A 12,883-nucleotide genomic window follows, 5' to 3' on the forward strand; every position below is an offset into this window, starting at 1 on the left:
CTCTTTGGTGTCACACTGCACAATCCTTTCTACAGTCTCACATTTTCCTGACAGTAAAAAAGATAGTTCCTGCCATCGGGATGTGGAGATAACAGACCCCTTCTGAGAAAATTACAACATACACTCATAAAGATATTTTAGCAGAAATACCAAGGTCTGAGATAGACACAGTAACTAAAATGAATATTGGATAAAGAAAACTAAAATAACACACCTAAGGTATAGTCTCCATGGTTTACTAAGACAAGCACCAGATCAGGGCCTTGTACCACATGGCTTGGTAAAGAATGCACTCAGGAGGTGGACTGTATACCGACGCCACAAGGACAGACACGCTCGCGGCACTGTCTCACAAAGCCCCACGCCTGACTCTCACACATCTGATCTGCAAACAAGTTGTGACCATGGCACAGTGAAATGACTCTCTGAGTCTCTGACCAAGTCGGATGGGGCCCAGAGGCCCACGTAGGATCAGCAGAGCATCTTTCGGTCCATATCTGAAAGGGCTGGTGGGAAGGCTTTTTGTTCAGAAAGACACCATTTCCTCTCTGACCCTCTCTGACCCTTTCCCAGAAATACTCACGAAGCAGGTGCCATTCATCTTGCTGGATTGTCTTGGTCAAGTTGAAAGGAATGTTTCGTAAGCGTATCGGCTGAGAAAAGTGGTACTTGATAGCTGTACATCGCTGTGCAATACCTTGAAGGAAATAAGAAATGTGATTTACTAGTCCACGCATTTGTAATAGAATTCTGGAAACTGAAGGCAGGACAATGCATCCTAAACTGGGTTGAAGGGGCAGGGGATAGGAATCTCTTGATTACTCTCATTAATAGAGACAAGTCAGAGCAGTAAAGACCCAAAACGTGAAATAATTTTTTAAATCATGTTTCATTTTTGAATGTATTAAATTTGATAAGAATCTAAACTCCCCTAATTATTTTTTCAATGTTGAATTTGTATGAACCAAACACAAAACTCCTCAAGGAGAAATGGCCTAAAAGTATACAGATGATTGGGAGAAATCAGCTTGGAATTTGAACACAGATAAATTTCACGCATCCAAATTTGATCCAACCTCAAACTCTCAAATGGGCTGAATCAAAAAGTATATCAGGAAGTGTGTTATTTGGAAACCAGAAGACATTTTTCAATAAAGAGCCTTCTATGTAGCGGTTTAAATAGTGATTAGGTCTCCAGACAGCCCACGAGAGCCTAAGTAGCCCTACAGCAGCTGACATAATTCCTTAATACACATTTTACTGATCTGAATTCTAGGTTCTAAGACAACGGGTAATATTAAAAGGAGAAAGGAGAAAGAAATGTTTTCCTCCCTTTCCTGGTTGTATGCACAATATTTTGAAATGGGCAAGTATCCACTGCTTTATCTAGTATCTTTTCCTACCTTCCCTCTCAATCCACGCTTTTATTGCATAAATTAACACAGGCCTATTTTTCCCCTAAAGTCTTCTGAATCCCACGAAAGTATCTATCTTCCTGTCAAATTAAAATGAAACAAAACTTCCTTCTTTCCTTGTAAATCACCTTGACCAGCTGTTTGGATAAATGCACTCTGATTAGATTAATTTTAAAAGAGCTGTGAGTAAATGTTAATCTTTTCACTCCGGTAGCTGTTAAAAAATATTCTCATAGATGCAAATAAATCTCTAATTGGTGGAATTTGAGTAAATGTAATTAAAAAAGTGAAATTTTTAAAAACTCAGGCATTGAAAGGGGGGATTGGTATTTGAGCACAGTTAACATCATGAGCCACTTAGTCCCTGATGGGAAGGCACCTACAGGATCACCTCCCTTGTCTCTCAATCCTCAGTATGCATAAGAATCACCTGGGGAGCTAGTTTAAAATGTAGACTCCTGGACCCAACCCAAGATATTCTGACTCAAAAGATATGGGATGGAGCCAGGAACCTGACTTTTAACAAAACATCCCAAGTAATGCGGATGCAGGCAGCTAAGAAACTACCCAGGACTATCTCTGCTTTTTCAGAATTTTTTTTTTTTCCTTATGAAACCACAGATTCTCTAAAAGCTCACAGCTCTTTCTATTTTTCTCTTTGTTTTTTCAACATAGGCCCCTGGCGGTGGTTGTGAGGTCTAAGGCATATAAGTTCGGTGTTTACATATAAGTGACGTGTTTATAAGTCAGAAAATGCCTGTGCTTACAAAGAGCAAATGACCTGGTCTGAGAACAATAAAAGATAACAGACTGCAATAATAGCTCTCATTTGTGTTTTTCAAAACTGTCATTCCACTTGATACTCATCCTCGGGCTAACCTTGAGGCTCTGTGTAAGCAGGAAGTGAAGGTTAAAGTAGAGTTGAACACATGCCCCAACACACACACAGAGCCCATTGGCAAAGACTGGGGGACTTATTGGTTCCAGGCAGTTAAGAACACTTCTGTCCAATCATTAGCATCCCACTAAGCTAGCCAAGCAGAGGCTTCAGGGCTCACATATGACAAAGGATACAGACTTTACAGAATTGGTTCAGTAGAGTCACTAAAGGAACAAACAACAACACAAAAACAATAACAAAACCTGAGGAGGAGGGAGAATCTAAATTCCAGAGTTGCTATATTATTTTAAATGTCCAGTTTCAATTAAAAAGTATAAAACATACACAGAAAAAGGCTCCTACATAGAAGAAAAATGTCAGTCCATAGAAACTGTCACTGAAGAAGCCCAGACATTGGATTTACCTAACCAAGACTTTCCGCGCGGCATGTGGAATCTTAGTTCCCCGACCAGGGATCGAACCTGCACCCCCTGCAGTGGAAGCACGGAGTCTCAACTACGGACCACCAGGGAAGTCCCTACCCAAGACTTTACATCAACTGTTTTAAATATGTTCAAAGAACTAAAGGAAACCATGTCCAAGGAACTAAAGACAAGTGTGAGAATGATGTCTCACCAAATAGAGAATATCAGTAAAGTGATGGAAAGTATGAAAAGAGACAGAAAAAAAAACAAATAGAAATTCTGAAGTTGAAAAGTATAAAAATGGAAATTTAAAAATTTACTAGAGGGGCTCAACAAAATTTTGAGCAGTCCGAAAAAAGAATCAGCAAATTTGAAGATAGATCAATTGAGATTATCCAGTCTGAGGAGTATAATGGGAGACCCAAAAAGGAGGAGAGGGAAAAGGGGACCAAAAGAATATTTGAAGAAACAGTTGTCAAAAACTTCCTAAATTTGATGAAAAACATGAATCTACACATCTAAGAAGTTTGATGAAGTACAAATAGGATAAACTCAAAGGGATCCATACCCAGACTGTTGAAAGCCAAAGATAGAGAATCTTGAAAACGGCAAGAAAAAACGTAATGTATCGTGTGTAAGAGCTCCTCAGAAGATTAGAAACTGATTTCTCATCAGAAAACATGGAGGTCAAAGGGAGTGGAATGACATATTCAAAGCACTGAAAGAAAGATTATCAACCAAGAATTCTATATTCGGCAAAGCTATCCTTCAGAAATGAAGGGAAAATGACATTTCCAGTTAAACAAAAACTGAGAGAATGTGTCACTAGCAGACCTACCCTACAAGAAATACTAAAGGGAGTCCTTCAGGCTGAATGAAAGGACAGTAACTGAATCCACATGAAGAAACAAAGAACATTTGTAATGTTACAACACAGGTAAACATAAATGGACTAAAATATAAATAGACCAAACACTCCAACCAAAAGCAGAGATTGGCATTCTAGACAAAACAACATGATCCAACTATGTGATGTCCACTAGAGACACACTTTAGATTCAAAGACACAAGTAGGTTGGAAGCAAAAGGATGGAAAACGATATATCATGAAAACAGTCACCAAAAGAGAGACGGAATAGCTATACTAACATCAGGCAAAATAGACTTTAAGACCAAAAGTGTTATTAGAGACAAAGAAAGACGTTTTATAGTGATAAAAAGGTCAATCCACTAAGAAGATATAACAACTATAAACATATTTTATCCGCTTACCAACAAAGCCCCAAAATACTTGAAAAAACTGACAGAATTAAAGGAAGAAATAGACAATTCAATAATAATAGTTGGGCACTTCAGTATTCCACTTTCAATAATGGTGGAACAACTAGATAGAAGGTCAACAAGGAAACAGAAGATTTGAACAACACTATAAACCAACTAGACAAAACACACATCTATAGACCACTTCACCAAACAGCAGAATATACATAATTTTCAAGTGCAAATAGAACACTTCCCAGCATACCCCATATTTTAGGCAATAAAACAAATCTCAATAAATTTAAAAGAAAGTCATACAAAGTATGTTCTCTGACCACAATACAATGAAATTAGAAATCAATAACAGAAGGAAAATTTGGAAATTCAGAAATTTGTGGAAATTAAGTAACACACTTCTAAACAACCAATGCATCAAAAACAAATCACAAGGGAAATTTAAAAACACTTTGAGATTAATGAAAACAAAACCACAATATATGAAAATTTATAGGATGCAGCTAAAGCAGTGCTTACCGGGAAATTTATACCTGCAAATGCCTACATTAAAAGAGAAAGTCTCAAATCAATAGCCTAACTTTCCACCTGAAGAAATTAAAAAGAGAAGAACAAACTAAACCCAAAGCAGAAGGAGAGAGATTACATAATTAGAGTGGAAACAAATGAAGTAGGGACTAGAAAAATAAGGAAAATTTAAAAAAACAAAATTTGGTTCTTTGAAAACATTAATAAAATTGACAAATCTTTATCTAGACCATTTAAGATAAAGAGAGAAGACTCAAGTTACTAAAATCAAGAATGAAACAGAAGACATTACTAACCGTCTTAGAGAAATAAAAAGTGGTATAAGAGAATACTGTGAAAAAATGATATGCCAACAAATTATATAATACAGATTAAATGATAACTTCCTAGAAAGACACAAATTACCAAGACTGACTCAAGAAGAAATAGAACATTTAAACAGATCTATATCAAGTAAAGAGAATGAGTTAATAATTAACTTAGTAAAAAAATTCCCACAAAGAAAAGTCCAGGACCAGAGAGCTTCACTGGTGAATTTTACCAAATGTTTAAAGACAAACTAACAATTTTTCATAAACTCTTCAAAAAAAAAAAAAAAAACAGAAGAGGAGGGAACAATTCCCAAATCATTGTATGAGGCCAGTATTGCCCTGATACAAAAAACAAAGGTATCACAAGAAAAGAATATTACAAAATATTTCTTATGAATATGTATTCAGAAGTCCTCAACAAGGTGCTAGCAAAGTGAATTCAGCAACATATAAAAAGGATTGTACATCACGACCAAATGGGATTTATGCCAGGAATGTAAGGTTGGTTCAACATATGAAGATGAATTAATGTAATATACCTTATCGATAGAATAAAGCACAGAAATCACCTCATAGATGCCAAAAAAAAAAAAGCATTGACAAAATCCATTTGATACCCACCAAAATCCCCTATGAGCTAAATATGAAATAGGTATTATTAGCTCCATTAAGCAGGTAGAAAAATCTGAAGCTCAGAGAGGTTAAGTAACTAGCCCAAGGCCACAGTGCAAAGCAAAAACCAAGCTTTTAACATATATGGTGTTACCCAAACTTTGTATAATGCTCACTCAGGAAAGTTAGAAATCCTTACGCTTTTAGAAATGCATCTTAATTCTGTGGGTAGTGAGAACTGCAGCTTTTTTTTTTTTTCATGGAAAGGCATTTTATTTTAAACATAGCAGGGTGTACATGTCAATCCCAAACTCCCAATCTATCCCTCTCCCCCCACCCTTCCCCCCTGGTAACCATAAGTTCGAGAACCGCAGTTAGTAAATGAACTGTCAGTTTGAAGTGAAAAACAAATTTTTTCAATTTAGTACAAATATATGCTCTTTTGGAAACAAAGCGGATACCTAACTGAGCCTTCTGTTTGTATATTATCCATACCTTTCAACACACATTATTTGGAGACTGGATTGGCTCGTGGCTGACTTAGTGGCTTCATCCTTCCTGCATCTCACGGAAGCTACTTAATGCTAGAGACAGGGTTTGGATTGGGGAGAAATTCTCCTCTCGGACTCAGCGGGGCTGGCCTTCCACCAACTCCTGTGCCAGGGAAATATGTGGTCCCTTGACATCATTGCTAATACTCTCAGAGCCCATCTCCTCCTCCGCCCCTTGCTGGGAACAGGCGTGATCCCAGTGGACAGAGAGAGTAGCAGAAAGGAGGCGGGCAGCCGGCCAGCCCAGTGCTCTCCTGCTCCCCCAGGAGAGCGCCACACGTGTGCCAGGAATGAGGTAAGCAGTGCACACATCACCAAATTACCTTTCCTTCCCCAGTAGGCTCCCAAGTTAAATTTAGACTGCCAAGAACTTGAAATGAGAAGAAAAAGGAAGTGGGAAGAGTGACAAGGTCTGGACTGGAGAGTAACAAGCAGTAACCCAAAGGTCCCAAAGACTGGGAGTGTGGTAGGGAACCCAGAGCTTCTCTCTTGAGTTTGCAAGAAAATGCTCTACAGCCCTGGTGCTCTACTCCCTTGCTAGATGATTAGAGACTTCAGGCAGAATTGGAAGAGAAAGATGGAGTAAAGGACAGATCAGCAGTAGTGTCAGAGGCCTGCGATTAGCTCTTTTATTTCCTTTTTCTTAAACACTTGCTCCACTGTTAAAGCAGAAAGTGAAATAGATTCGAAGAGTAAAGTATGCTATTAAGTTTTTGCTTCCTACGGCACACATGTAAAACTGACAAAATGAAACTTGACAAAAATCACACCAGAAAAGACCTCTAGTCGCTTAATTTGCCAAAAACAAATTAAGTCCTTTTGGTAAAAAGACAAGTATATATATATATATATATATATATATATATATATACACATAGACAGTGGTACACACAGAAATGCCAGGCGATATGTTGAAGAGTGATACTGTGAAAATCCACAAGGAGGCATTGGATGCAAATTTTTTCAAAGCCATGCATGCGAACTTTGAAATGAACTGGCTTTCCGGGTTTAGAGAGCAATGAATCTGGCTCTTTCAAAAGGAACACAAAAAGCATGAGCTCATAGCACCAGATGGCATCTCACAATGGGGGGAAAGAGACACGCAGGGGGTTGAAAAGAACAACTTGTGGTCTATATTTAGTGATTAATTAGCTTTTTAAAGGGCCAAGTAGAGCCACTTTAATGATGATATAAACCATAGAATAAGATATATAAAATATGCTGCACAGGGGTTAAAAATGGGGCTTAGGGGCTAGTGAATTTCTGCTGTTTCTGATGCTTAGAGAAAGGAATCAAATTCTAAGCTAACTTACAGAAACTCACACTCTCGGTTAAATGAGGGAGAAAAGTGAGAAACAGCAGAAGATGCTGTTAAAAGTCATTAGCGTTAATCAGTGATGAGGCAGTATATGCAGTGGCTAAAGGCTTTGAGGTCAGCCAGGCTCGGATTTGACTCCCAGCTGTGTGACTTTTGGTAAATTACCTTACCTCTCTGAGCCTTGGTTCCCTCATCTGTAAAAGAGGGGGAATAACGGCAGATACGTTATGGAGTTATTGTGAGGAAAGAAAGAGACATCGCACAGGATGTGGCCCACTCTAAGGCTCAATAAATGTCAGCGCTGGATTATGAGTTACCTCTCGGCATCTGCCCACGCTCACCAACAGAACAATCAGACGCACTAGGAGTCTGAGCCCTAAATGAGCATCGCAGATCGACCAAGTACACAGAGAGATAAACAGACACGTGAAACAGCTGCCTGAGCAACGGTCTAACCAGTGGCTCTCATGTTTCCTCTCCACTCTCACCACTTCTCAAGACTCCTAAAGAGTCTTCACTTCACTCCTAAACAGTTGGCTAACTGGCCTCTTTGCCACTCTCTCCCCATTTTCCATCCCACCCTGCACGCCACTCTTAGATAAACCTACTGTGTGAAGACCTGGGGCCTCTGGAGCCTCAGTTGCCCATCCGCAATGCAGAACATGAAAACCTTTAAGATTTTTGTTATATCCACCTGCCTTTCACAGTATCATGAGCTTAATATGTTTCTTTAAATTGATAACTATAAGTGGGACACAGCTTTACTTGCCATCATGTAACGTTGTATTTATTTTAGAATTCTGTGTTTATTGAAAAAATAAGGTGCCTGGCAAAAGGTAGGTGCTCCATAACTGTATACTGAATAGCTTTAACGCTGTGCCAATGTACCAACTTCCACACTTGGGCAAACAGGAGATGAGAAAATTTCTGGTGGTCCCTGAGAGCAATAAGCCTGGGGTTTTCATCATCCAGCTCTGTTTTGCCCCATCGAGAACATACCATCAGCTTCCCCCGAATCAAGCCCAGGCTACGGGCCCCTATCATCTATCCCTGCCCCCCAGCTCACTTACACTTACATGTGACTGGTCCCCAGGGACTCCCCGCATCCCTCCCAGACGTGTCCCCTGGCAGTGTCATGCCCATTTCTTCCTATACCTATAGCCTTCACCTTAGAACGATCTACAACCTACTAAGCCCTCCAGGCCTACAGCCTTCATTCAAAAAGTCTTCCCCACGCATGCAGCCCATATAACTCCCCCCTCCCCCCGTTCTCTGGCTTTATTTTGATTTTAGAGGCTGAGCCACACAATCTGGCTCTAGTTACTCAGTCTTCGTTATTTCCTAATAGGTCAGCAAGTCTGCCTCCCCCTGAATGTCCCAAGTTCCTCAATAGTCGAGGCTGTGACTTCTCTCTGGATCCATGACGTTTAAGAGGTTGCTGACAACTACAGTATAATTGATGCTTTAGGTCCTCTAGCAGATGAAAGTGTCGGTGAACAGTCTGCATTGTTTCCTAAAACATTTCAAAGGCAACTTGGAATTCCATAACTAGCCCATGGGCAGAAAAATGAAGAACGCTTTTCCTACCAGCTCTGCCTGTGCACATCCCAATTTAAAAGGAAAGATCAACTGTGGGGCACACAGGGCAGGGTGACTACCATGTTCTTGTCCATGAGATTTAATTTCTGAGGGAATCAGGTGCTAAACAGACAAAAGAAAAGGTTTTCCTCATCACCTCCTTGAATGAGTATGAACAGCCCTCGCTTAGATAAATAAACTAAGTACAGTAAGCTTAGTAGCTTAAAGCTGACTTTTAAGCCCCAGATGACCAAAACCAGTCCTGAAGGGCAAACCCATCATGAAGTCTTCAGAATTGAAAGGAGAAAGATATAAAATCAGTAAATCTAGAGTGTTAACGTCCAGTAGAAATAGAATGCAAGTCACATATACAATTTTAAATTTTCTTATAGTCACACTACAAAAATAAACAGGTGATATTAATTTTAATATATTTTAGCATGCAATCAAGATTTTGAAAATTATTAATGAGGTATTTGACACGCTTTTTTTCACACCAAGTCTTTCATTTCAAGCTCTCAGTCGTCTCATGTGGCTGGTGGCTTCTGTGCTGGAGAGAGGAGATTTCCAGATGAAGGTGAATAAGACTCCAATTAAAGCAAAAGCAACTAAGAGCAAGAGGGCGTGATACCGCAAGTGTCTGAAAGGTGTGAATGTTATTCTTTGCTTAGATTCTTTCTCCACAACATACTAGCATGTTCTGCTATAATTACTTCTTATTACTCATGGAGAATCAACTTCTTAGAAGCATATAATTATATTTGTGTTCCCTCTATACTCTCTTTGGAGCAAGACAGCATGGATTTGCATTCTGGTTTCACCGCTCACTAGCTGTGTGCCTCTGGCTAGTTCTTTAACCTCTCTGGGCATCAGTTTCCTCAGTTGTAGTATATAGACAGTAATAGCCCATCTATCTCATAGGAGGATTCAATATACCATACTTACATAATATAATGCTTATATAATACAATTCCTGTAAGCTTCCATTATTATTATTATTATTACTACTACTACTATTATTACTGTTACTACTTCTGCTGCTGCTACTTTATTTACCTGGACAAACCCAGACAACTGGACTATTCCTTAAAGGCAAGACTGAAGTGAGTTCCTTGAACTGTAAACACATGATCTCTAGGGGCCAAAGAGGGAAGGTTCAATGCCAAGGCTGAGGGATTCAACCTATTGTAGAAAGAGTGAACGTCATCACAGCAAGTTTTTTTTTTTTAAAAAGTAACAGTGGAGGGCTTCCCTGGTGGCGCAGTGGTTGAGAGTCCGCCTTCCAATTCAGGGGACACGGGTTCGTGCCCCGGTCCGGGAAGATCCCACATGCCACGGAGCGGCTGGGCCCGTGAGCCATGGCCACTGAGCTTGCGCGTCCGGAGCCTGTGCCCCGCAACGGGAGAGGCCACAACAGTGAGAGGCCCGCGTACCGCAAAAAAAAAAAAAAAAAAAAGTAACAGTGGAGAAAACCAGAAATAACTGTTCAAACAGGCCTGATCCTGTACAAAGGTGGAAATTCTCACTGGGTTACGGTAGTGGATGATGACTGGTTTGCTGAATTAAAATTTAAATGTCCTTTAATTTAGTTACGTTGCTGTGTCTACAATAAAAACTAATACAATATTTAAAACTTTCAAGCCAGGGATTCTCAGTTTCTCAGAACCATCATGGCATACAGTCAATGATGTGTCTGGTGGGTTGGGGATTTACGATTAGAGGCTGAAGAGAGGATGTGATTCTATGCGGCTTAATGGGGGATTTCAGCCCAGCTGGGTACTGTCTGCCTCTCTCTCCCTCCCCATTCTCTTATCCTCCCCTGCACCTTCTCTCTCTAGCAGGAGACCAGAGAATCGAAATGTGGAGACAGGCCCTGGCCTCTTTTTTGCCATCTCAGAGTTGCCAGTGTGGGAAAGGGGGACATGATCATGCCATTGGAGAGAAGGCAGACACATTAATAACCGACACCCCATCTCATGCCTTGTGCCCTGAGCCCCATCTCATGTGAAACCAAATACAGCCATCGACTCAGTGGATGCAGGAGTCTCACACACTGTGGTATCTTCCCTCCCACAGGGGATACCGTGTTACAGGGACAGGCCAACAGTCACTTCTAGTTACTCTTGCTCTGGTCACAACATGCTGACCTCAGAGAGATCAATAAAGTCTGGACAAAAGCTGTCTTAATAGCACCTGGGTCTCAAGCTGTTGTTAATACACAGTTGAAGTTAAAATCTCCTGGATTCAGGGAGACATACAAATAGTCAGTGTGGGAAGCAAACCTAAGCTGTCTTCCCTCTCCCGTCCCCATGACTTTTTCAATTCGTGTGAATATGAATGAATATATATATTTTTTAATCGGAAGGTAAACATTTACACTCTAAATATTGGGATAAACTTGGGAATATGGGGCTTTTTGTGCATTTAACATGTGCGTATAAGAAGCAGCATGCAAGAGTGCAAACTAGAATGTTGGCTTTGGAACCAGCTGTGTGATTTAGAACAATACACTGGACCACTCTGAGCCTCCATTTCCTCATCTGTAACATAGAGGTAATAAAACCTCACAGAACTGTCATGAGGATCAAATGAGATAACATACATAGAGTGTCCTAACACTGCCAAGTCCATAGTTGATGCTTAATAAAGGACAGTGTCTATCCACCCCTTCCCCTCCCATCCCCCTTCATAAGCAGGACCAGTGAAGCATGAGTCCTGACCTGAAGGACAGCAGTAATTTTGTCCTCATCTTCAGCATTGGTGAAAAAAAATTAGTGGCCAAGTGTCAGTCGCTGCCTTTTGCCAACAACAATCACCTCACCATTTATTCTTTCTTTCACTTACTCATCTGTCCAACAAACATTTATTCAGCAAGTGCCTTTTAGACGGAGGACCTACTTTCTGAATCTAGAATATGGTTCCACAAAAACTGAAAAGTAACAAAGTGCAACTAAACAACAACTCTGACATGGGGAGAGGGGGAAGGAGGGAGAGAGAGAGAGAGAGGGAGAAAGCTATCTCCCACCTGCCACACGATGACCTATAAATACTGATACCTTTAGCAATTTCCCAAGTACTCAGAAAAGAGCAGCGTACTGGAGAAAGGCTGCCCACTTTAGAGTGTGTTGGCAGTGTCCCAGGGCAAATGATCCTTAAAAACAATGCACTCGGGCTTCCCTGGTGGCGCAGTGGTTGAGAGTCCGCCTGCCGATGCAGGGGACGTGGGTTCGTGCCCCGGTCCGGGAAGATCCCACGTGCCGCAGAGCGGCTGGGCCCGTGAGCCATGGCCGCTGAGCCTGCGTGTCCGGAGCCTGTGCTCCGCAACGGGAGAGGCCACAACAGTGAGAGGCCCATGTACCGCAAACAAAACAAAACAAAGCAAAAACAATGCACTCTTGGCCCCTTCCAGGTGCCTTGATAGAATCCTTCAAATTGAGCTACACTTTCAAAAGTTTGTTTCCTTCATGAAGATAAGTCCTGGATAGAGCTGGATTGACTAATTGCTACTGTACCTGGAGATGAGGAAAGCAACGTCTGGTAGAGCTCATTTATGAAAATATAGACAAGGGCAATAGCTTTGCTCAGACTGTGAAAAAATTTAAACATATTTGCTGCCGTGAACAATGTTCTTGTATCCTCTTCACTAGATGAGCTGCTGGATTTATGCTGGGAGGTGTCACAGATACACATCAAGATAAATGGAAACTAGGAGCCCCTTTAAAGCCAGGCTTCAGGATCTAAAGGGAAAGCCTATTCTATTGCTGGATCACTGACAGAATTGTACTCCTGGGCTTTGACAGATGATTGAAATCAATTTCCAAAAACAATACAAACTGTTTTTAAACGATATTTTCAACTTTTTCTAAGTAATGATCAAGGCTAAGCAATGATTAAGCAAAACTGACAAGTTCGAACTTCACTCCCTTTTTTACTAGCGATACTTCAGTCCACCCTCTCATAGCTAGGTGGCCCGGTGGGTGCCAGAGACAA

General features: G+C 40.6%; 1 protein-coding gene across 1 annotated transcript in view; it reads right to left on the reverse strand.

Annotated features, from left to right (window-relative positions):
* TMEM178A (transmembrane protein 178A) overlaps positions 1 to 12,883 on the reverse strand; it is a 51,124-nt gene that overhangs the window by 11,967 nt on the left and 26,274 nt on the right. Inside the window, exon 2 of the mRNA XM_022574014.2 lies at positions 584 to 697. Within this exon, the coding sequence (XP_022429722.1) occupies positions 584 to 697 (114 nt within the window). The remainder of the gene's footprint in view (positions 1 to 583; positions 698 to 12,883) is intronic.

This window comes from Delphinapterus leucas, chromosome 13 (assembly GCF_059928025.1).
Source record: "Delphinapterus leucas isolate spDelLeu-1000000601 "Yukka" chromosome 13, BTC_Dleu_Yukka2, whole genome shotgun sequence".
NCBI lineage: Eukaryota > Metazoa > Chordata > Mammalia > Artiodactyla > Monodontidae > Delphinapterus > Delphinapterus leucas.